This window comes from Lissotriton vulgaris, unplaced genomic scaffold (assembly GCF_964263255.1).
Source record: "Lissotriton vulgaris unplaced genomic scaffold, aLisVul1.2 SCAFFOLD_926, whole genome shotgun sequence".
In the NCBI taxonomy this organism is placed as follows: domain Eukaryota; kingdom Metazoa; phylum Chordata; class Amphibia; order Caudata; family Salamandridae; genus Lissotriton; species Lissotriton vulgaris.
In genome coordinates this window covers 242,675-268,701 of record NW_028250845.1, presented here as the reverse complement: position 1 = coordinate 268,701, position 26,027 = coordinate 242,675, and the positions used below count along the sequence as shown (strand labels likewise).

Below are 26,027 nucleotides of genomic sequence, written 5' to 3'. Positions count from 1 at the left end.
ATGTTTTCCTCCCCCATCAACCTAATACTCTGGCCTCCTTAGAGAGCATGCCTGTAGGAGTACAGATGGACTGCATCCGTGAACAGGAGTCACACTGTATGAGAAGCTAAACATTAACAATCCAGGAAGCAAAAACGGGGCATCCTAACAGGCAGACGATTTTTATGTGACATGATCAGCCTTCTGGATCGGCGAAGGACCACCATGCACAGCCACAGCCTTAAATTCCTTCATGCTACATGGCATGATGTACTCCAAAGAATGATTGGAGGCTGTGGTTCCATTATATGTGTTTCTTTAATCATTTTAGCTTTTTACATACATTTCTTAACACAATATTCTTCTAACCAACAGATTCAGTACAAAGAACAACTTGCCAAAGCTACTTCTGTTAGCATGACACCTGAAATGGAAAGGGTCAAGACAAATCAAGAAAATCTTAGCACGGCAAGGAATTCTTATTAACTTTTGTTTTTTGCAAAACATACGGCCTACTCTAATATGGAGTCACAAGCTGTTTGTGGTACCTACATTTTGTACAGCATTTTAAAATAAGTTCATTTCTGATCTAAAATTTTACATTTCTCCATGATTATGAAAACTAAAAACGTAAATCATGTTTAAATATCATTACCAAGATAGCTTACTGACATTTTCACATGGCGATGTTTGCAAACGCTAGACTTTCATGTTTATGTGGGTTTATATTTTGTGGTCATGGTTCATAAAATTAAAAAAATATACGTATTTATAGTCAGACTGAGTGAGCACAACTCAAAAACACACGTTTATGGCCAAAAATGCCATAATATGTCCCCTTATTCCTGCAAGAAATCAACAGAGGGTTTCCTGTTGGAGAGTATTTGGATTTATTACTGCACAATTCTCTTATATGAGTGGGAAGAAAGTGGATGTTCCAAAGTGTAGTTTGTCTTTGAAGTTGGGTACACCCACAAACATGAACGTTTGTGGGCCTTCCCAAACTGTAATGACCTGGTGAGAAGAAACTGTAAGAATAAACGAGAACCAACATCCCATGGGAGTTAATTCCAATGTTGTTGGGGCATTCAGTTGTTTCTTTTTTCTCGCATTGGGAGTTTGTTTTTGGAAAAGAAAATGAACGTTTAAAAAGCTTGGTGTAAGCGTCCATCATCAATCACATTTTAAATGGCTAATTAAAACATATAGAGTTCCTTGCAGAGCCATCAGTGAACTCTAAGTATGGTGGGAGCTCTAAAGGCAAGTTGGCAGACATAAAGGCCTCTATCACCTTGACTGCCTTTACTCCATCTACCAAACTCTAAATTGAGATCCTCAATCTTCAGTGGATTGAAATGTAGTATATCCTACTAGATCACACATTTTAAGAACTTTCATCAAGATGAAATTCAAAACTTTTCCAAATGTTGATCTTTCCTTAATGAAGTTGAATAGTCATTTTCAAGGGGGAATTTTTGTCCAAAATTAAATGTTATGGTTGGAAATACCAAGCGTAAAAGGAGAGGCCCACTACTATATGTGTGAGGTTCCTGAAGGTAGGGAAACATGTCAAGTCAAGTCAAGTCAAATGATTTATATAGCGCACTACATACCCAGAGGGTCTCAAGGCGATTGAAGAAGAGTGGGGGAATTACTTGTCGAATATCCAAGTTTTAAGTTGCTTTCTGAATGCTAGGTGGTTCTGAGTGAGGCGAAGGTGAGTGGGAAGTGAGTTCCAGGTTTTAGCTGCCAGGTAGGAGAAGGATCTACCTCCCATGGTGGTTTTGTTGATGCGAGGTACAGTAGCAAAGGCTTGGTTGGAGGATCGTCGCTGGCGGGAGGGGGTGTAGAAGAGAGTCGTGTGTTAAGGCATTCGGGTCCAAGTTCGTAGAGTGCTTTGTGTGCGTGGGTTAGGAGGCGGAAAGTAATCCTTTTATTGACGGGAAGCCAGTGGAGGTTTTTCAGGTGACCAGAGATGTGGTCTTTACGCGGGATGTCTAGTATGAGTCTGGCGGAAGCGTTCTGGATGCGTTGGAGTTTTTTCTGGAGTTTTGCGGTGGTACCGGCGTACAGGGTGTTTCCGTAGTCCAGGCGGCTCGTGACCAGTGCGTGGGTGACAGTTTTTCTAGTTTCGGTGGGGATCCAGCGAAAAGTTTTTTTGAGCATGCGAAGAATATTGAAGCAGGATGATGAAACGGCGTTGACTTGTCTGTTCATGGAGAGTGAAGAATTCAGAATGACGCCCAGGTTCCGTGCGTGGTCCGTCGGGATGGGTGCTTTTCCAAGGGCCTCTGGCCACCAAGAGTCATCCCAGGCGGAGGGGGAGGTACCTAGGATAAGGACTTCTGTTTTGTCTGAGTTCAGATTTAGACGGCTGTGTTTCATCCACTCGGCTACTTCTTTCATTCCTTCATGTAGGTTGGTTTTGGCAGTATTCGGGTCTTTGGTGAGTGATAGGATCAGTTGAGTGTCATCAGCGTATGAGATGATGTTGAGGTTGTGTTGATGTGCGATGACCGCGAGGGGGCTCATGTATACGTTGAAGAGGGTGGGGCTGAGTGAGGATCCTTGCGGTACGCCGCAGATGACTTCAGTGGCCTCTGACTTGAATGGTGGGAGGCGGACTCTCTGGGTTCTTCCGGTGAGGAACGAAGTGATCCATTCCAGTGCTTTTCCTTGGAATGATGATAGGCAAGGCAGCAACAACTATATATCAAAAATACAAAATGTTGTTTATTTAAATGATTTTTAAACAATTCAGCAATCCATTTAGAGCAACCATGCACATGAACCCCTTATCCGGAGGCTTCACGTCGTCAAAACAATCCCTTTATGAATGAGTCTGCCACTACCCCAACTCCCGCTATTGCATCAAACTAACCTATATCAAGAGATAAAAGTTTACACAAATACTCCTAGTATTTCATCTTAAATAGAGACAACTTGTCTTTTTTGTCACAATGAATTTTCATTAAGATTTAAAGATTGATATATAGTACAATATTTATAGAAATGGACCTAATCAGACCACTCCTGAATTGAATATCATCACACATGATCCTAACATCTCCAACTTAACTAAAGTCTCCCATAAGTGAGACCTAGATGCGCAGCCCATGAGCGCTCCTATTCACATAGCATCGTAAAGAACATCTGGTTATTATATTTTCCTATCATTACCCAAAAAAGAATCTTCATATGTTTCGTCTGTGGCCGTATTCCTGACAAAGACACCAGTGTGTGCCAAAAGGCGCTTAGAACACCACCAGTCTTTTGAATTTGTGCCACTGTGTTCTAGTGGAATCTCTACCTAATATATTGTGTCTATCTATCAATTTTGTGGAACATGTTTCTATTTTCAACAATGTTTTTAAACTGTTTTGAGAGTGTATGAAATTGTGACTGATGGACATAAAAGTGAGTGTATGCCTATTATAGATTGCTCAATTGTTTAAAAATCATTTAAATAAAATACATTTTGTATTTTTGATATATAGTTGTTGCTACCTTGGTACATTCCGTTCATTAATGTTTATAACATTTCGTTAATTATCATCATTAGTATGATTGCCTTAATTCTTTACATTAAATGGCCAGAAATACCTCTATCTGCTCCTTTAAGTAATCCAATAAGATATTCCTGACAGATGTAAATGGATTTACTACTGTGGATGTCTCTGCCATTAGTGCCAAGAAATCTACATTGGTAAATCCCACCTTATGGGTGGGAAGTGGGTATTCCAAGGTGAGGATTGCCTTGGAAGTTTAGGAACAACCACAAACATGTATATTTGTAGAATTTCTTAAACTGTGATGCCACCCCCTTCATACCTTGAAAATGCTGAGAGATTTACTCCTAGAAGGGATTGGGAAGATATTGCCTCAGATTTTATGGGAAAAGTTGCGGTAGAGCTTTCTCCACTGAGAACAATGTACACCCTGTGGAATAAAATGTGCATTTGTACAGGAGGCTTCCCTTTCCTTTTGTGCAATTCTGCATTATATTGAACTCTGCACAGAGGCAATAGGCCCCTATAGAACTTATCAAGTGACTTTCTCAAAAGCAAGCTTGGAAACCTCCATCTGGCACAGCTTCTCAGTCAAACTAATATGAATGTTGTGGAATAGATAAAATAACAAATTTGCACCCATACATAGGAACTATTCATAGGGTGAAGATGTTGTTTTTTTGGGAAAATATTGTCTACTCTCTTTCTCATAATTTATGGTAGGCTGTTGATCAGTCTTAGGTGAATAGCAGCTAGTAATGGGGTGTGCCTTTTCCTTGCTGTATGGTAATTGCCAAATTCTTGCAAACGTAATGAGTTTCAGATTTCAGAGGTAACATGATGTGAAATTTTGCCTGCTGGAGACTTGTGGGAGGAGGCTATTGAACTTGGTCCTCTCTGCAGGGTAACCTCCAAACTTATTGTCTTCACCCCTCTGGTTTTGCTGAATTTCATTTTTTTGGGCCATAAAACCCTGTGCACCTTCCCACTGCTAACCAGTGCTAAAGTGCTTGTGCTCACTCCCCAAAACATGGTAAAATTGGCTTACATCTGATTGGCATAGTTTATATTCTTATATGTCCCGTGTAAAGTAGTATACCACAAGCCCAATGCTAGTATGTTAGATGCTATTAGTAGGCTAATTGCACTTGTGCCAACCTCTTAAGTAGCCCCTTAGAACATATCCCAAGACTACCATTCCAGCCTGTATGCATTGTTAAACTGCCAATAGGACTTAACAAAATAAGCCCTGTGCCAGGTCTAAAACTCCCTTTTTTATTACATGATAGTCACCCCTAAGGTAGGCCCTAAGCAGCCCATGGGGCAGAGTGCTTTATATATAAAACAAATTGGACACATGCATTAAGGCATTACATGTCCTGGTAGTGAAAATCCAGAATTCAAATTCCACTACTTTGAGACCTACCTCTCCCATAGAACAACATTGGGTTACCATCATTACATGTAAAAAGTGATAGCTTGTGTTTAGGAGCAGGTAGAAATGTCTTCTTTGGTATATAAGGAATTGGGCTCTACATTCTGAAAATGTCACTTTTAGAAAGTTGCCTTTTTCTTGCCCTAAATATTTGGGGCCTGCAGCCTGTTCCTGAGTTGCATGGCTATGTGTTGCTGGCTGTTGACCTTTGTATATACTCACAGACAGCCACACTTCAAACACCCTGCATCAGCTCACACACAAAGAACTTCACACTAGTCTATTGTGAGCCAAGACATACTGGGGCCAGGGCAGGTAAGCAGGGAATTCCAGACACCACTGAGGTTGAGAAAACTAAAGATATTTCTTCCACTTCAAAGCTGCCATCATGTATAAAAATAGGACCCTCAGACCCACTCTTCAGTTCACTTATGGACCTGTGGAAGAGCTCTTGGCGGAGGGCCTGCTGCCTGTGGCCAACCCTAATCTAAAACTGAGTGAAATATTTAAAGTGATTTCTAGGACTAGTTGTTTATACTGAAAATGAATCTCTCACTGCCACCATTAATATGTTGTGTCTTAAGATTTCCTTACATTTTGTGTCACGTGGAAGCGCACTCCTTTAATCTTTTAGCTTTCCTTATGATTCAGGTATCACAATGACATAATTCATGTGTATGGAATAACACATTTTACTGCATAGTCTCATAATTAATTATGTTTGCCTCATGTCATTTTGACACTCATCTGCCAACATGTTAGTTGTTATATGTTTTCCTCCCCCATCAACCTAATACTCTGGCCTCCTTAGAGAGCATGCCTGTAGGAGTACAGATGGACTGCATCCGTGAACAGGAGTCACACTGTATGAGAAGCTAAACATTAACAATCCAGGAAGCAAAAACGGGGCATCCTAACAGGCAGACGATTTTTATGTGACATGATCAGCCTTCTGGATCGGCGAAGGACCACCATGCACAGCCACAGCCTTAAATTCCTTCATGCTACATGGCATGATGTACTCCAAAGAATGATTGGAGGCTGTGGTTCCATTATATGTGTTTCTTTAATCATTTTAGCTTTTTACATACATTTCTTAACACAATATTCTTCTAACCAACAGATTCAGTACAAAGAACAACTTGCCAAAGCTACTTCTGTTAGCATGACACCTGAAATGGAAAGGGTCAAGACAAATCAAGAAAATCTTAGCACGGCAAGGAATTCTTATTAACTTTTGTTTTTTGCAAAACATACGGCCTACTCTAATATGGAGTCACAAGCTGTTTGTGGTACCTACATTTTGTACAGCATTTTAAAATAAGTTCATTTCTGATCTAAAATTTTACATTTCTCCATGATTATGAAAACTAAAAACGTAAATCATTTTAAATATCATTACCAAGATAGCTTACTGACATTTTCACATGGCGATGTTTGCAAACGCTAGACTTTCATGTTTATGTGGGTTTATATTTTGTGGTCATGGTTCATAAAATTAAAAAAATATACGTATTTATAGTCAGACTGAGTGAGCACAACTCAAAAACACACGTTTATGGCCAAAAATGCCATAATATGTCCCCTTATTCCTGCAAGAAATCAACAGAGGGTTTCCTGTTGGAGAGTATTTGGATTTATTACTGCACAATTCTCTTATATGAGTGGGAAGAAAGTGGATGTTCCAAAGTGTAGTTTGTCTTTGAAGTTGGGTACACCCACAAACATGAACGTTTGTGGGCCTTCCCAAACTGTAATGACCTGGTGAGAAGAAACTGTAAGAATAAACGAGAACCAACATCCCATGGGAGTTAATTCCAATGTTGTTGGGGCATTCAGTTGTTTCTTTTTTCTCGCATTGGGAGTTTGTTTTTGGAAAAGAAAATGAACGTTTAAAAAGCTTGGTGTAAGCGTCCATCATCAATCACATTTTAAATGGCTAATTAAAACATATAGAGTTCCTTGCAGAGCCATCAGTGAACTCTAAGTATGGTGGGAGCTCTAAAGGCAAGTTGGCAGACATAAAGGCCTCTATCACCTTGACTGCCTTTACTCCATCTACCAAACTCTAAATTGAGATCCTCAATCTTCAGTGGATTGAAATGTAGTATATCCTACTAGATCACACATTTTAAGAACTTTCATCAAGATGAAATTCAAAACTTTTCCAAATGTTGATCTTTCCTTAATGAAGTTGAATAGTCATTTTCAAGGGGGAATTTTTGTCCAAAATTAAATGTTATGGTTGGAAATACCAAGCGTAAAAGGAGAGGCCCACTACTATATGTGTGAGGTTCCTGAAGGTAGGGAAACATGTCAAGTCAAGTCAAGTCAAATGATTTATATAGCGCACTACATACCCAGAGGGTCTCAAGGCGATTGAAGAAGAGTGGGGGAATTACTTGTCGAATATCCAAGTTTTAAGTTGCTTTCTGAATGCTAGGTGGTTCTGAGTGAGGCGAAGGTGAGTGGGAAGTGAGTTCCAGATTTTAGCTGCCAGGTAGGAGAAGGATCTACCTCCCATGGTGGTTTTGTTGATGCGAGGTACAGTAGCAAGGGCTTGGTTGGAGGATCGTCGCTGGCGGGAGGGGGTGTAGAAGAGAGTCGTGTGTTAAGGCATTCGGGTCTAAGTTCGTAGAGTGCTTTGTGTGCGTGGGTTAGGAGGCGGAAAGTAATCCTTTTATTGACGGGAAGCCAGTGGAGGTTTTTCAGGTGACCAGAGATGTGGTCTTTACGCGGGATGTCTAGTATGAGTCTGGCGGAAGCGTTCTGGATGCGTTGGAGTTTTTTCTGGAGTTTTGCGGTGGTACCGGCGTACAGGGTGTTTCCGTAGTCCAGGCGGCTCGTGACCAGTGCGTGGGTGACAGTTTTTCTAGTTTCGGTGGGGATCCAGCGAAAAGTTTTTTTGAGCATGCGAAGAATATTGAAGCAGGATGATGAAACGGCGTTGACTTGTCTGTTCATGGAGAGTGAAGAATTCAGAATGACGCCCAGGTTCCGTGCGTGGTCCGTCGGAATGGGTGCTTTTCCAAGGGCCTCTGGCCACCAAGAGTCATCCCAGGCGGAGGGGGAGGTACCTAGGATAAGGACTTCTGTTTTGTCTGAGTTCAGATTTAGACGGCTGTGTTTCATCCACTCGGCTACTTCTTTCATTCCTTCATGTAGGTTGGTTTTGGCAGTATTCGGGTCTTTGGTGAGTGATAGGATCAGTTGAGTGTCATCAGCGTATGAGATGATGTTGAGGTTGTGTTGATGTGCGATGACCGCGAGGGGGCTCATGTATACGTTGAAGAGGGTGGGGCTGAGTGAGGATCCTTGCGGTACGCCGCAGATGACTTCAGTGGCCTCTGACTTGAATGGTGGGAGGCGGACTCTCTGGGTTCTTCCGGTGAGGAACGATGTGATCCATTCCAGTGCTTTTCCTTGGAATGATGATAGGCAAGGCAGCAACAACTATATATCAAAAATACAAAATGTTGTTTATTTAAATGATTTTTAAACAATTCAGCAATCCATTTAGAGCAACCATGCACATGAACCCCTTATCCGGAGGCTTCACGTCGTCAAAACAATCCCTTTATGAATGAGTCTGCCACTACCCCAACTCCCGCTATTGCATCAAACTAACCTATATCAAGAGATAAAAGTTTACACAAATACTCCTAGTATTTCATCTTAAATAGAGACAACTTGTCTTTTTTGTCACAATGAATTTTCATTAAGATTTAAAGATTGATATATAGTACAATATTTATAGAAATGGACCTAATCAGACCACTCCTGAATTGAATATCATCACACATGATCCTAACATCTCCAACTTAACTAAAGTCTCCCATAAGTGAGACCTAGATGCGCAGCCCATGAGCGCTCCTATTCACATAGCATCGTAAAGAACATCTGGTTATTATATTTTCCTATCATTACCCAAAAAAGAATCTTCATATGTTTCGTCTGTGGCCGTATTCCTGACAAAGACACCAGTGTGTGCCAAAAGGCGCTTAGAACACCACCAGTCTTTTGAATTTGTGCCACTGTGTTCTAGTGGAATCTCTACCTAATATATTGTGTCTATCTATCAATTTTGTGGAACATGTTTCTATTTTCAACAATGTTTTTAAACTGTTTTGAGAGTGTATGAAATTGTGACTGATGGACATAAAAGTGAGTGTATGCCTATTATAGATTGCTCAATTGTTTAAAAATCATTTAAATAAAATAAATGTTGTATTTTTGATATATAGTTGTTGCTGCCTTGGTACATTCCGTTCATTAATGTTTATAACATTTCGTTAATTATCATCATTAGTATGATTGCCTTAATTCTTTACATTAAATGGCCAGAAATACCTCTATCTGCTCCTTTAAGTAATCCAATAAGATATTCCTGACAGATGTAAATGGATTTACTACTGTGGATGTCTCTGCCATTAGTGCCAAGAAATCTACATTGGTAAATCCCACCTTATGGGTGGGAAGTGGGTATTCCAAGGTGAGGATTGCCTTGGAAGTTTGGGAACAACCACAAACATGTATATTTGTAGAATTTCTTAAACTGTGATGCCACCCCCTTCATACCTTGAAAATGCTGAGAGATTTACTCCTAGAAGGGATTGGGAAGATATTGCCTCAGATTTTATGGGAAAAGTTGCGGTAGAGCTTTCTCCACTGAGAACAATGTACACCCTGTGGAATAAAATGTGCATTTGTACAGGAGGCTTCCCTTTCCTTTTGTGCAATTCTGCATTATATTGAACTCTGCACAGAGGCAATAGGCCCCTATAGAACTTATCAAGTGACTTTCTCAAAAGCAAGCTTGGAAACCTCCATCTGGCACAGCTTCTCAGTCAAACTAATATGAATGTTGTGGAATAGATAAAATAACAAATTTGCACCCATACATAGGAACTATTCATAGGGTGAAGATGTTGTTTTTTTGGGAAAATATTGTCTACTCTCTTTCTCATAATTTATGGTAGGCTGTTGATCAGTCTTAGGTGAATAGCAGCTAGTAATGGGGTGTGCCTTTTCCTTGCTGTATGGTAATGCTATCACTCACACAATTACTAACTCATTCACTCTTCAAACAATGTAACTCACCAATCTGCATAGTTTGTCCTAATATATATAAATCCCTTTTATATGGTATATTGTACTCAATTTGTACTCAATTTGAATTGTTGTTCAACGTCATCAAACTAAAGATGCACTTCTTACTGATCCATATTCTCTGTAACTATATTTTGCTTGAACTTTAGATTCACTACAAAGAGCAGCTGGGAAAAGTTACCTCTGTAGGTGTAACTCCTGAGATAGAAAGAGTGAAAAGGAATCAAGAAAACATCAGCTCGGCAAGTGTATTACATTGATATTTAGAACAACATAGTTATTGGGTATTTTCAGGGAATAAGGTTATAAAACAAAATATGTGATTGATGCTGGGTGATTTGGAGTCTCACTCTAGATGGTTCTTCAAGCACAAAATCACCTTGGAGCATAGGGATACATCTTCATTTTCCTACATTCACTCTTAGCTTTGAATTCAAACAATTCTAAATCTTTAGGCTGTGAAAATGTAGTTTTGTCCATTTGTCTACATCACCATTTTGGACCAAGGTGGTGTTTGAAGTAGACAATCCTGTTCTCCTACAAACCTCTTAAGTATGTGTGTGTTCTGGTTCCTCCTTTGAAAATACTCTAATAGAATTACCTTTATGAGTGATTCCAGGGTTGAAAATATAATGCATTTTTTTGTAAATGACCACAAAGTTCTAGCTTGGTTGCTTTGTGTTTCCAGCCTATTCCTGGATTATTATTATACTCTCCATGTTCCACTTCTACTTATAATTATATATGTGGCAAAATCCACCAAGTAGGTAGATCTTTGCACATAAGCAAGTGGATTTTGGCATTGACATTCTGGTCCAGTCAAGCCACAGTTATCTTTTGTTCATGGAACTCATGTTTTCAATACCATATCTGACACTAAAAGACATTACTATGACCTCATCTGTTTAATGACAGCACATACTCCTGATATTTGATTTAAGAAAAGATGTTACTTCTTTCTCTTGTCATGCATCAAATGCTCTACTTATATAACCTCAGTCTATTTTGTCCGAATATATATTACATGTTATATTGTACTCCGTTTGTATTGTTGTTCAGTATCATAAAACCAAAGATGCACTTCTAATTGAGCCATATTCCCTGAAACTATATTTTACTTGAACTTTAGATTCACTACAAAGAGCAGCTGGGAAAAGTTACTTCTGTAGGTGTAACTCCTGAGATTGAACGAGTGAAAAGGAATCAAGAAAACATCAGCTCGGCAAGTGTATTTCATTAATCTGTTGATAACACACTTATGAGGCATTTCAGGGAAGAAGGCTATAAAATATGTGATTGATTCTGTTTGATTTAAAGGCAACACTGAAAAGTCCTGTGTTAAACGCAAGTACCTATCTCATTCTACATTGTTCCTCGTGCACAAAATCACCTTGGAGCATAGGAATACATCTTAATTTTCCTACATTCACTCTTACTTTGGAATTCAAACAATTCAAATTGTGTAGGGTGGAAACATTTAGTATTGTATATTTCCATTTGTCTACATCACCAATTTGGATCTTAGGTGGTGTTTGCAGTAGACAAACCTGTACTCCTACACACCTATTGAATATGTGTGTGTACTGGCTTCTACTTTGAAAATACATTTTCTCCAGAATCTTAAAGAATTACCTTTATGGGTCTTTCCAGTGTTGAAATATCATGCAAATGTATTGTAAATTACCACAAAATTCCAGCTTGGTTGCATTGTGTTTCCAGCCTATTCATGGATTATAATTGTACTCCCCATGTTCCACTCCTACTTCTACTTTATGCATGTGGGAAAGTCGACCAAGTAGGAAGACCATTTCACATAAGAAAGTGAATTTCTCCATTGATATTCTGGTCCTGTCAAGCCACTGTTATATTTTGTGCATGAAACTCATCTTTTAAAGAATATATCTGATACTAAAAGACATTACTATAACCCCCTCTCTTTAATGACATACTTGCTACCGATATTTGATAGAGAAAAGATGTTACTTCTTTCTTTTGCAATTCATTAAATGTTCTACTTATAAAGCCTCAATTTATTTTGTTCAAATATATATAACCCTTTTACATGTTATCTGGCACTCAATTTGAATTTCTTTCTACATCAGAAACAAAAGATGCACTTCTATGTGATCCATATTCTCTGAAACCATATTTTACTTGAACTTTAGATTCACTACAAAGAGCAGCTGAGAAAAGGTACTCCTGTAGGTGTAACTCCAGAGATAGAACGAGTAAAAAGGAATCAAGAAAACATCAGCTCGGCAAGTTTATTACATTAATATGTTGAATAACACAGTTATGGGGTATTTTCAGGGAAGAAGGTGAAAAAAACAAAATATATGATTGATGCTGGTTGATTTTTAGACACCATTCAAAAGTCCTTTGTTAAACGCAAGCACCTCCTATCTCACTCTAGATTGTTCCTAATTCACAAAATCACCTTGGAGTATAGTAATACATCTTCATTTTCCTACATTATTTCTTACTTTGAAATTCAAACAATTCTAAATGTTTAGGCTACGAAAATGTAGTTTTGTAAATTTCCATTAGTAAACATCTCCAATTTGGACCTTATGTGGTGTTTGAAGTAGATGAACCTTGTTTCCTGCACCCCTCTTGAACATGTGTGTATCTTGGTTCGTACTTTGAAAAAATACACCAGAGTTGACAATATCATACAACTGTTTTGTAAATGACCACAACATTCCAGCAAGGGACTCATGTCTGAGTATACCCTGACACACCTATAATGGCCAAAAACGATTAAAAAAAGGGGGTGGTGATGAACAGAGTGTCTGAATTAAGCAGACCACTCTTACCCAGTCCAAAGATCAGGGCTTGATCCATCACCGTAATTTAGCTCACTGCACCATCCCAGCTCATTGCACCATCAGGATTCAAGCAAGCCCTGCCGACGACGGCTGAAATGCCAGAAACCGGTCCCCGGAAGCTTGTTTCCTTCCCAGTGTAAGAATTGGCTTGGTAGTTTGGTTTGCCCTGTTCCCATCATGCACTGGGACAGGAACAGACTAATTTGCATTTAGCCAGGTTCTGAGCTGGGATGGTGCAGTGAGCTAAAAAACGGTGTTGGATCTAGCCCTGATCTCTTGACTTGGTGAGAGTATTCTGCTTAATTCAGAAACTCTGTCCATCACCACCCCTTGTTGTTAAATATGATCACAAGGACAGCAATTTCATATATGTTTATACACTTTATTTCGAGGTACATGAATCTTTAAGGCCATTTTCCATTACAGAACTGAACTAATCAACTCTAGTGTGAATGGTGGCAGGTTGGATATCTGTTCCAGAAGAAAGACATGCTTACTGATTGAAAACTGCTCTCTGAATCACACATACGTTTTCTTATGGGATTAATCATGTCATACTCTTTGAAATGAAATTCATGTATAAGTCAGACCTATCCCCAACTATTCACAGAAAATGCTTTGTAAAACAGGCTTAACTAGTCAGGTGTATTTTGCATCTAAGACATGAGTAATACAAGAGTAAGACACTACTACTGCTCAAAAACATTTTGTGAATGGGGTCCTACATGTGTGAAATGCTTGCCTAAGTCATTACGTTCATTGCTTGACTTTTGGGCATGGGAGTAACTTTCACATTATCCATCCAATTTAATTTCATATAAGTCTTTTTCTAGTACAAATACAAACATTTAGCGCTTGTTGCATGTTGTGTAAATATTGGTCCGCAATCCTCAAATTTAACGACAACCTGTCTTTGCTGTCACCAATCTCTCATTGCTTCATTTTAGGTGAAGTACAGCAGTGACCTGCAACAAATGAAAGGTAGACCCAGTATGCTAATAGACACACCTGAGCAGAGGCATGTGAGGGAAACACAAAACAATGTCTCAATGGTAAGGTCCCGGGAGTTCCGCCGGATCAGAATGCTGCAAGGAATGGACACCTCACGTTACAGCAGCAGTTTGCCTTCATCTTCTAACCAGCACCATTAATGGAGCACTCCCCATCAGTAGCTGCCATGATCCTTCTTGTTTTGGAATTTTACACCTGCACTTGAATACCTTAGAATAATATCATACTAATAAAATGTTGACATCAGAAATACTGGTGTGGGATAATTGTCTCTGTGGAATGCATGTTTAACCAGAACCTGACACAGTGTGGTGTGTGGTGTGCCAGCTTGATCATGTGTGGCTTCTGTTGCTTTTGGTTGTACTTTCAATACAACTGCTCTAGGAATGCATATGACCAGAACATATAATGTGACTTTTTACAATGTCAACAGAAACCTGTTGCTTCGTACTTCATAAAGACAAAATCCTTGTGTTGTTTCTTGGGTGTATTTTGTGCTATGCATTGAGCCATTTCTGAATATTTTTAAATGAATGTATCACTAACACACTAAAGGGCCATAGACTAAAGGGTATAATTGCTATGAGAACTTTTCATCCACTGGACGTAGACTGTTCTAGGTTTAACATTCAATTTTTGTAGAAGAGGACCTTTGTCTGTTATTATTTGCCTTCAGTCACTCCAGTATCTATAATGAAGCTTGCAGCATTTCATTGGTTTAATTACATTTACAATTTGACCAAAAACAAATGAAAGTAACAGGGCTTCTGTCACTAAATTCCCACATGGTTGCAACAGTGATGGCAGCCATGTATATCATCTGTAATGTTACTCACATAACCACACACACTGGAAAGGACCATAGGCTCCTTTCTGTAATATCAGTTTTTTCCCCAAAATATATTTAGAGACTGCTAGATGTTTTATATATTATTTGGTAGCTTGTTCCTTGTTGTCAGCTTTGCTCTTAAAAGCTCCTATATATACTTACATGCAAAATAATAACAGCTTCAAATGATATCCATTCAAATGGTGGCAAAAATGGATTATTCAAAGTCTAACAGATGCAGGACTGCTGGCCAAAACTCGTGGATTCTTTCTATCTTAATTAGAGTCTTTACCCATGTATACATTCTAAGTAGGCTGGACGGAGCATCCCCTGTGGAACACCACTAGTTTTAGGCATGTGTACCGCATCCGCTAAATCTAAATAACCCTCTAGGTCCTGCTTCATGCAGCCTGTGCTCTCTTGTCTGAGAAATGATCAGCTGATATAACACTTAAATGATGGTACATCAATAAATGTACACAGCCTGTAATGCACAGAAAGGTGAAAGCTGCACAGGTATAAGTAATCTGTAGGCATGGTAATTTACATTTGTTCGGCTCAGTGACAATCGTTTATGACATGCATGTGTAATTAAAGATTTTCTCGATAACTAATGTGACTACATTAATTTATTAACTCATGTAAACACGCTTGTTTAGTTAAAGAAACAAATGTTTACAATATACATTACAATCAATAAGTGTAACTAAGCTTGGTAAATGTGAGGAATTTTACAAATGCCATTAGAGTTTTTTTCTTACAATTAGAAAAAAAAACATTATGTGCCTCTCTTTATTTGAAAACTATACATTTGTGCAGTAAATACACTGACAACTGATTTTGTGTGTACCACGTTTGCAAACGATCCCCCTTCCACTCATATGTCACACTATATCTGCCCGCAAATGTAAAATACAAATAGCTAGGTACGTTGCACAGCTATCAATAAATTAAAATCATTTATGCACTTTTTCGATTCACCATGCTTTACAAATGCACACACCCCTACTCCAAAGGTAAGAGTGAACCCTTTTGAGTTCTGAAAAGTTACTGGATTTTTTGTGCATTGAGCCTTACACTTTGTAGTCCATATAAAGCCAAAACAATCTGTGGTGATTTCTCATAAACTGGAAAAATAGTGTCACAAAGATATAATTTAACTTGTATTTATTGTTGATAAGGAGCTTTCACACATGACAATGATGCACAGCCTTGAACACATTTCTCCAACTGACATGGAATGCTCACGGACTATTCCATGTCTTACATGCAGAGAGTCTATCATTGCTATGTGCTTAGATGACTAACATTGGCACAAGCCCAGAACACTCCTTTTACTTTTCCCTTAAAAAAACTAAACAAAAGAAAAAATAATGACTACAAACTATAAAATACTTAAATAAGTAATCAAAAAACAAAACTGCATTAAAACATAAAGAGCATCAATATAAGCTTAAACATTGTCGAACAGCAAACATCATTATACGCAGTAGAATACAATATGGAGTAATACTAAAAGAATCTGGATTGAGAATTTTCAAACCTAATGATCAAGATCCCAAAGAAGTTACCTGAACCCGAGGGGAACATGTCCTACGAAATTGGGGATTGATATTTATTGATATCCTTGTTTCACACATACCATTCTTGCTTTCAATGTTTCTAAATCCCTCATTCCTTATTTTAACCACCTTGTCCTCACCAGATGCACCTAATGTGCCACACTGTTTCTAGTGATATCCTGTTTAGAATTATCCTTGACCACTCGTGTCACATTCCATCAAAGATCATCATGAGGCTGACCGCATTTCTACAAACTTGGTCCACAACTAATGGTCTAACAAATTTATCATAACCCTTCTACCTCACTTAGCCACTTTTTTCTATTACACCCTGTCATTGCAAGGGTCCTGTGTTGGCTCCAGCTGTTTGTTGACAACAGAAGATGTGGTGATTTCTCATAAACTGGGAAAATTGTGTCACAAAGGTATAGTTTCGCTCATATTTATTGTTGATAAGGAGCTGCCACACATGCCAACGATGTACAGCATTGAACACATTTTTCCAATGGAAATGGAATGTTCGCTGAGTATTCCATGACTCACATGCAGAGAGTCTAGCATCGGCAAAAGCCTAGATAGCTATCATTGGCAAAAGACCAGAACAATATACAATGGCATTTCTCTATTTCAATCCTTGTAATTCATGCAAAAATGTTATATTTTCTTTCCCAAAAAATCAAAAACTTGGAAATATCTGTGTGAATTAGACCCTATTTGTATATTTGTATGTAAATGTAAATGTATAGGCATTTATATAGCGCACTACTTACCCATAGGGTCCCAAGGCGCTTCGACCGCTGCGAAACTCTTCCTGGCTTCCCTGAGAGATGGTCCCTTAATGGGTATCTCCAGGGTGAGACCAGACATCCCCGGCGGTCTGGTGGGGCCGTTAGTGAAGATGAGGCAAGCTAATGCCCAGAGTTGCCGAGTGTGAACGCTGATCAGAGTGGGCACCGAGGCGAGAGAATTATCGAGTCCGCTGACCCTGGTCCAGAAACCTGCCGCGCCGGGAATCGAACCCTGGTCCCAGGCCGTCCTCTGCTCTCGGGTCTGCCGCCTCTAACCAGTGTACAGCTTTCAGTCCTATATTAATCCACCATTGCAAATACTGGAAGTCTATAAGATCTCAGGAAGGATAGCAGAATCAGTCACTTATTTTGAATATTAATTAGGCTCTTTTGTCACTTTTCTCCACTCAACTTTGGTGTCATCACGCACTGACTGCCAACATTTTACAGTTTGGTATCACTTTTTCTTTAAGGGTTCGTAACACTTGTGTGCTTCTGAAAAACATGGGAAAACATATTAATACAAATTAAGCTGCTATTTCCAGCTTAACAGAAGTTGTACTCTGTTTTGCAGGTGAAATATCATGAGGACTTTGAGAAGACCAGGGGACGGGGTTTTACGCCAGTGGTTGATGATCCTGTGACGGAGAGGGTAAGAAGGAACACACAAATCGTCAGTGATGCAGCGTATAAAGGAGTGCATCCACATGTTGTTGAAATGGATCGAAAGCCTGGAATTATAGTTGGTGAGTTGACAAACTGAGCTCTAATGCAGTTATGATGACACATGCTCTAGTTCCATATTCTGCTTATTTTGCCCCTTGAAACTTTGCCCCTGATTCGCAAAGTATTATTATAATGTTCCGGTATTACACATAAATTAATTCTGAGTGTTTGATGTGAGTAGTTGTATTACAGCTTTCAAGGTGTACTCTGAATCATGATCATTCAGCCATTTGGAAGAGTAACAAATGTAGTTGTAGGATTGAGAAAATGCATTTTTCATGTGAACAAACCAATCGGTCTACACATCCATGTTAGACCTGGCATCCTTTGTGTGGGATCTTCCCAAACTTATTTCATTGACTCCCTTGTTTGCTGAACTTATTAAAGTTGGCATTAGGAGTCTGTGCAATTTACTCCTGCTAACCAGTAAAAAATTGCATGTGCGCTCTCTTTAAAGCATTGTAAAATTGGCCTACACTTAATTGCTTTGTTCAATTTACTTGTAATCCCCTCCTAAATGGTATTATATGTACCCAGGGACTGTATAATAAGTGCTACCAGTGGGCTATATCACTCATTGTGCAACACACTAAACTAGTCTCTTAAAACATGTTTCAGACCTGCCACTACTGCTTGTGCTGTTTTAAACAATCACTATGACCTGGCAAAATAAACCTTTTGCCAGCCCTAAACTTTCGTTTTAAAAAATTATAGGTCACTCTGGAGAGAACACAAGCTCTTTGCCACTAGTTAATAGGGAAAAAGTGTACAAATACCTACAAACAAATAAAACCAGGTTCAGCAAAGGATGGCAGGGAAAAGGCAAAACTCTGGAGTGACCCTGCAGAAAAGGGCAAGGTCCAACACAAGCTGGGAATTAACAATATGCAAGTGTAAAGAACATTTTGTCTGGGTCTGCTCATGAGTCACATGTGTTGTATTTATGCTATGATGGTTAGATAGAATCCAAATGGTGAAATATTAGCCACAATTATGCCACCTTCCATCTTTTCCTTCAATTATTTGAGTGGAAAATGAAAAAAGTATGTGTATTAGATATAACGTTAAAGACAGTATTGTTCTTTATGTCAGCAATGCGTAATACCCTTCCAGATAAAATAATTCTGCAAAGTCTTGTCTAGGTTAGGGCGATCTTTTGTAAGTTTAAAATGACTGTGATGAAGGAATCAAAAGTGTGTTTTTATTTTCTTAGGCTATTAGGGGTGGTGGTTCTAATCACTAAAGCAATCTGGGCTATCTAAGAATGTTTATTAGAATGAGGACGACTTTATGTGAGGAACTGTAGAGTCAAACATTCTGAAGAGGAAAGCATTTCTGGTAGGTTTTCAGCTATTCAGGGGATTTATGGTCCATGATTTTACATTAGTATGTAGATAAACATAATCTTTCTAATCTCAATCGACAGTGGAAGGTAGCTGATTTGTTGATTGTTTCTTGCCTAAACATGGTGGAATTAATGGGTATGCACATTTTACTCTCGGGTACTAGTGACCAGAACCAGCAGACACTGCAGAGTCTAGCTTAAAATCAAGACACTGGAAACTTTAAATGAATCCAGTGAATAAGCAAATACCTTTTTCTACCATTCCCATACTTTTCTGTGCTCCAAAAGGCTACTCTCACTGAAAAGAATAAACCAAAAACTCTCCAATTCGTGATAGAAAGGAAACTCAAACATTCCTTCCCTAGATCAATGACAACAATACCAGGGGGGCATGACCACGACAATCACCAAGACGGCCGACATACGGTGGAGCTCTGCCGTTGTTTGCCCTCTCTATGCATGGATCATACTCAACCACCTATCTGACACCATCCACACAGTGGGAGCACACTGCTGCTAGCGGAATGATGCCGATTGCAGCCTCAAATGCCACCAAACTTGCCCACTAACCCAGATTCTTAGGACAGGCCCTGCACAGCAGATTCTGTCCCACTTTCCATAGTGCACTCGGCCCCTGCTGATGCATATCCAGCCGTGGACAACTACCTCTATATCTATGTATCTGGTGGACACTACAGCATCAACTCTCCCTCACTAACTATCAGGACTTGCACATATCTCGTTCTAGGTTTCCATGATGGGTTGAGGGGACCGGAACTAACGGAAACTGCTCTTTGAACAGTCCAAACGTGCTTGACACCAGAGCTCCTAGTTGGATACAGATAATCCCCCAGAGAGAAATACATGCTCCAAATCTACAAGTGCAAAAATTGATGGACAGAATGCAGTACAATGCCATACACTCACCCCAGTACAGAGATCTGGGCCTATATTTTGTTGCTCACCATGCCTTCCAGTTTGAACCCAGCCATATGCAAATTAGTCTTGACCATGTGCCCAATGGGAACAGTCCAGCAAGAACTGCCAGGCCAGGTCCTCCCTGGACTGGAAACAAGCATCCTAGGACCGTTTTTGGGGTTTCACCCCTCATCACCCAGATAGCTTGACTCCAATGGCATGGGTGGGTGGAATTTGCATAATCGCGTTACGCAAATCTCCGCTAAACGGTAAAAAATATCCACAAACACGCCGAAATTCTGCGAACACACGGAATTGCTTGTTTGCGATGCTTTTTTCCTGTTCGCAATCGCTGTTTGCGTGTTCGGGGAGAAATATCTTGCGAACATGCATTTTGAAAACGCGAACAAGCAAACAATTTCGCGAACTCGCGTAACTCCGAGGAACGCAAAATTACCCAAATTCTGCAAGCGGAACGGAATTTACCACCCAGGCCTAAGAGCACAAGATGCACGTCTGGGCATACCCTTCCCACTTGGGGTGACAAATGCAAAACTTGATGGACAGAATGCAGAACAATGTCATAAATTCACCCCAGTAGAGATCTGGGCCTAAATCCTTAATTCTTTTGCTCACCATGCCTTCCCATTTCAACCAAGACATATGCAAATCAGTCTTGAGACTGTGGCCGATGGGAACAGTCCAGCCAGAACTGCCAGGCCAGGTCCTCCCTGGATTGGAAAAAAGCATCCCAGGACCAATGTTCCCTCTAATAATTTTCCTCTGTGTGCGGCACTGTAAGGTCTTTGTGCGCTGCAGCCAAGGCTATGTGCGCCAGGAACCAGTCCGTGTGTGTGGTTGCAGCGTCTAAAGAAAGAACATTAAAGTGGAAACGCCTTTGGGGCGTTTTTACATAAAGTGAGTTAAAAAGAAAGAAAGAAAGCTTTTGTAGTGCGCCCGCTGAAGTGAAAGTGGTTGTGCTGTGATTGAAATAAATAAATAAGTGCAGCCGCTAAAGTGAAAGTGTCCTGCGCTGTATATTAAATAAATAAATAGGCACAGCTGCTAAAGTAAAAGCGGACAGCGCTGTAAATTAAATAAATAAGCGCAGCTGCTATAGTTAAAACTGACTACACTGAAAATGAAAAAATACATGAGTAATTGACATCATATAAAATGTGGAGGCGTGCTGCAACATCGTTGGTGGAATGGGGAAGATCTTTAAAGAACACAGTGCTCACCCAGTAGATAAAGCAGACCATGTAACAACACAAGTAAAAAGTCCAGTCGTTATGGGAGGATACAAATGCAGACAAGGCGGTACCAAGGAGGGACTACTAAGCCTATTCACGAATGAAAAGCAACAATTTCGAAATGACAGTTAACAGGAGCCAATTGAAAAGCTGGTTGGGAAAAGCTTCGAAAAAAAAACAGATGGAAAAAAGGGCTATGTTTTATAAAAAAGAATTCAAGTTAAACTCTTTACATTAAAGAATTTTATTTTTTACATAAATGTGCTTTATGATTGAGCACAAAATGAACTTTGCTTGGTGGTCCAGCTACATCAGTTTTATATATATATACAAGTATCATTATAACATCAATACATCAGATAACATGTCACCTCACCTGGGTCAGACACTGAAACCCATGTTCTTTCAAGCTGTTCCACCTGTGGCTGCCATTTCAGCTATTCTAGTGCTACATGGCAATGGTCTTGGAGCTGCGTGACAGTGGTCTTAGTCTTGGCGAGCGCCTCTCCATTGAAAATTTTTGGCATCCTCACTTCACCTACTTTGTTATAGATGGGGCATTTATTTTATTTATAAAGTTCTATATAGCACTAACATGACCCTAGAGGGAATCAGAGTGCTTTACAAGTGGTAAGGAAGGAAGAAATGGCAAACCAACAACAAAATCAAGAGCAAAACAGGATGTGGTGGATCCCAAAATGAGGCAAAAAGCCACCATAGGGACCAAGCCGCGCACAAAATATACATGTCATAGAAGTCCAATACTTTACATGGTACAGCAAATTAGGGCTAATGTGGTAGGCTACTAAAGTACATGGGGCCTCATTTATGAGGCCATGCGTCACTTTTACGCTGCCGGTGCATCACTTTTTGTGACGCATCGGGGGCGTAAAACATGCCTCCTGTTGCGCACTATTTATAAAGTGACGCATCTAAGCAGATGCGTCACTTTGTAAACCCCTGTGCTACATTATACCTGCGTCAGGTATAATGTATGCAGAGGGGGCGTTCCCCCGCAAAAAGCCTCGTAATAGTGACGCAGTGAAATCTATGAGATTTCACTGCGTCACTTTTAGTACGCTGTTGCGTCAAAATCTTGCGCCTGCCTCACAGCAGGCGTAAGACTGACGCAAGCCCTTTTACATGGGGCTTTCCCCATGTGAAAGGACGCATTTCTGGAGTTGCGTCACTTTTGTGACACACTCTAGCAATGCGTCACTTTTGCGCTTACAGATACGTCAGAAATATTGACGTATCTGTAATTTCTTGCGCAATGATGCGTCATATTGTAAATATGACGCATCATTGGGGTCGCAAGGAGGTCGCAATGAAAAGTGACGCATCGCTGTTTTCTCGCAGCGATGCGTCACTTTTCATAAATGAGGCCCATGATCCTTAGAGCAAGAACTTGTTCATTAGTAGCACTTTGAAGTCCTTTTTAAATGATGCAGTTGACTTCTCAGAATCCATTACATTGATGTACCATTAATTATATAGATGATTGTAACCAGACTGAGATTACCATTTCTGAGAATCCTTCAACACTAAAAGTAGTAAGTACCAGACTAAATGTTAGCATAAGGAATATTGCTATGTGTGCTTAGTTAAAGGGCAGTGTTTGGTTTAAGTGAATGGTAGAGTTAGGGTTCGAATTTGGTTCAGCTCTGGGGTAGGCTTATTCTACAGTTTAAGATCTGGGAATTGTTGAAGCAATACTCAAAATATTTACCATAACTATGTAGAGCTAGCAGGCATACATCACAGAGGTGGGTACATCAGGCATAATGTAACACTTTTGTGGTGATCTCGGGCACAAAAAATCAAGGGCAAACATATCTTCAATGTAATGTTCCAAAAAACAATATCAGCACTATGTCAACACGCATATGCACAAAACAACAATGTAATGTTCCCAGGTACAAACCACCACCACAGGAAGATCCGACATACATATCACAATTAAACAGCAGCATATACTGCATGTAACTACTGGGATTACCAATTGCACACAACGGGCCTGATTCACGGAATGAACTTAAGACTCAATCCTAAACTTACTACTATTTTGGTATTCACAGAATGCGCTTACTACTTTTGGCATTCACAGAATGAACTTACTACTTTTGGTATTCACAGAAGTTAGGAATTTGTCTTAAGTTTGTCTTAAGACAAACTTAAGACAAACTTAAGACAGACTTAAGACAGACTTAAGACAAAATCCTAACTTAAGTCGGTCTTAAGTCTGTCTTAAGTTTGTCTTAAGAAAAACTTAAGACAAAATCCTAACTTCTGTGAATCCCAAAAGTAGTAAATTAATTCTGTGAATCCCAAAAGTAGTAAGTGCATTCTGTGAACACCAAAATAGTAGTAAGTTTAGGATTGAGTAAAGCCCGATTCACAGAATGAACTTAAGACTCAATCCTAAACTTACTACTATTTTGGTATTCACAGAATGCACTTACTACTTTTGGTGTTCACAGAATGCACTTACTACTTTTGGTATTCACAGAATGAACTTACTACTTTTGGTATTCACAGAAGTTAGGATTTTGTCTTAAGTTTGTCCTAAGACAAACTTAAGACAGACTTAAGACTGACTTAAGTTAGGATTTTGTCTTAAGTCTGTCTTAAGTCTGTCTTAAGTCTGTCTTAAGTCTGTCTTAAGTCTGTCTTAAGTTTGTCTTAAGTCTGTGTTAAGTCTGTGTTAAGTCTGACTTAAGACAAATTTAAGACAAAATCCTAACTTCTGTGAATACCAAAAGTAGTAAGTTCATTCTGTGAATGCCAAAAGTAGTAAGTGCATTCTGTGAATACCAAAATGGTAGTAAGTTTAGGATTGAGTCTTAAGTTCATTCTGTGAATCGGGCCCAACATTCATAATGCAACATTCCTAGACACAAAACACCACAACTGGGTTGATAGCATACTGGAATAATCCCAGATGCAAAATATCACCATTGTAAAACTTTCAAGCACTACATATGAACATTATGATTTGCCCATGTAGAGAGTACTGCCACCGATGATAATGCCAGGCAATAACTGCACATCATTTGCACAAAATATCACAATAGTCCTGGGCACTTGCAAAAAAATGTTTGGCCTGTAATGATCTCATGTATAAAAAAAAAATCATTAAGATGATCTAAGGCTCAACAAAGCACTGGGGAAACCTCATGTGCAAGACATCAACTGTGTGAGCATATATGCAAACCATTACCAGCATAGTGATTCCAGGCACAAAATATCACCAGTGTGGTGATTCAAGGGACACTAATAATAAAGAACATTCTATTTGATTAAAACATCAAGACATTCTCAGTTTTGTACATCAAAGATGTTTCCTGATAGCCCAGAACAAAACTGTTTCATGTATAATTTTCTAATTTAAACGATTTTAAAACCATAACTTGTACCTTCCATAACCAAAAGATATGAATGAGCCAAATACAATGTCTCTCGTTCTTGGGGTTTTAACCCCTTCGCTACGGCGGCTATTCCGCCGCAGCGCTAAGGGGGCGGGGGGGCCGCGCGGCGCGCCCATGCTGGTGACGGAACCGCTCCGTCACCAGCCTCCGTTGAGCTCTGCTCATGACGGAGCGGTTCCGTCATGGCCCCGCCCACTCAATAGAACGCGACGCGCAGGCGCAAAATCAGGGCCACACAGGCGCGCCGAGCGGGCCATGACGGAACTGCTCCGTCATCAGCACAGCGCTACCGTGGCTAATGACGGAGCGGTTCCGTCATCAGCGCGGAAGCGGTTAAGGAGCTGCAAGAAATGTGGGCCTTGAGGTTCTCTGATGTTGGGCCACTTATTTATTAATTTATACTTCTCCCTAAAAGAAATGCAGCAAGTTCAAAAGCACAATATGTGTTTTACACGTTGTGCTTTTAAACTGGATGCATGTGTTTTTGTTAATTTTATTTATTTATTTTTTATTTGCAGAGTTTTTTATAGGGCAAACTAGACCAGAAGATAACGGGTATCAGAGTGCTTTACATAGGACCAATTTCGTCACACGAAGACACATTCATTTTTCTTAGGCATGGGGAGATTAAGTGATTTGCCCAGAATCCCAAGATGTTGAGCATCATTGCTGAGACTCGAACCAGGTTCCCGAGCTTCAACGCCGACTGCTCTAGCCGCAAGGCTACATCCTCTCCCCTATCTCCACCCGCCACCACACTGCACACAACCAATACTCACCCATTGCCCTATGCACCTTCAAATAGGCTTCCCTCTGTCCTCACAAGCCCAGAGTCCGCCATGCCTCGAGATTCCTGTCTCAATCTACTCTCATCTTTCATTAATCTATCAATGTCCCGCATCTGATCCCACATACCTGCACAGTGCCAACTTCCAACCTACACTTACCGACTAAGACACAGATCCGTACTTCTTTGTTGAAGTCCAACCCACCTTCTTCTGCCTTTGCTGAGCCTCCTTCCCACAAAACCCAATGTCCTCTCCACTAATTGGGAGTCGTCTTCCCTCTGTCCAATCTACCACCTATTCCTAGACCCCACCTCTAGAGTCAAGACCTGCCTCCTACACCTCCGTTCAATGCCAGCTTCCCTCTCTCCATCGAAGGCCAGTTTCCACCCACTGGTCCGAATGCCAGCTTCCACCCCTCCACCCAATGCCAGCTTCCAACCCTCCACCGAAGGCCAGTTTCTACCCACTGGTCTGAATGCCAGCTTCCACTCCTCCACCGAATGCCAGCTTCCAACCCTC

General features: G+C 40.0%; 1 protein-coding gene across 1 annotated transcript in view; it reads left to right on the top strand.

Annotated features, from left to right (window-relative positions):
- Positions 1 to 26,027, top strand: part of LOC147663099 (nebulette-like) — a 348,425-nt gene that overhangs the window by 239,663 nt on the left and 82,735 nt on the right. The window contains 7 exon segments of the mRNA XM_086950681.1: positions 355 to 447; positions 6,047 to 6,139; positions 10,182 to 10,274; positions 11,162 to 11,254; positions 12,198 to 12,290; positions 13,808 to 13,912; positions 17,625 to 17,796. Of these exon segments, the coding sequence (XP_086806807.1) occupies positions 355 to 447; positions 6,047 to 6,139; positions 10,182 to 10,274; positions 11,162 to 11,254; positions 12,198 to 12,290; positions 13,808 to 13,912; positions 17,625 to 17,796 (742 nt within the window).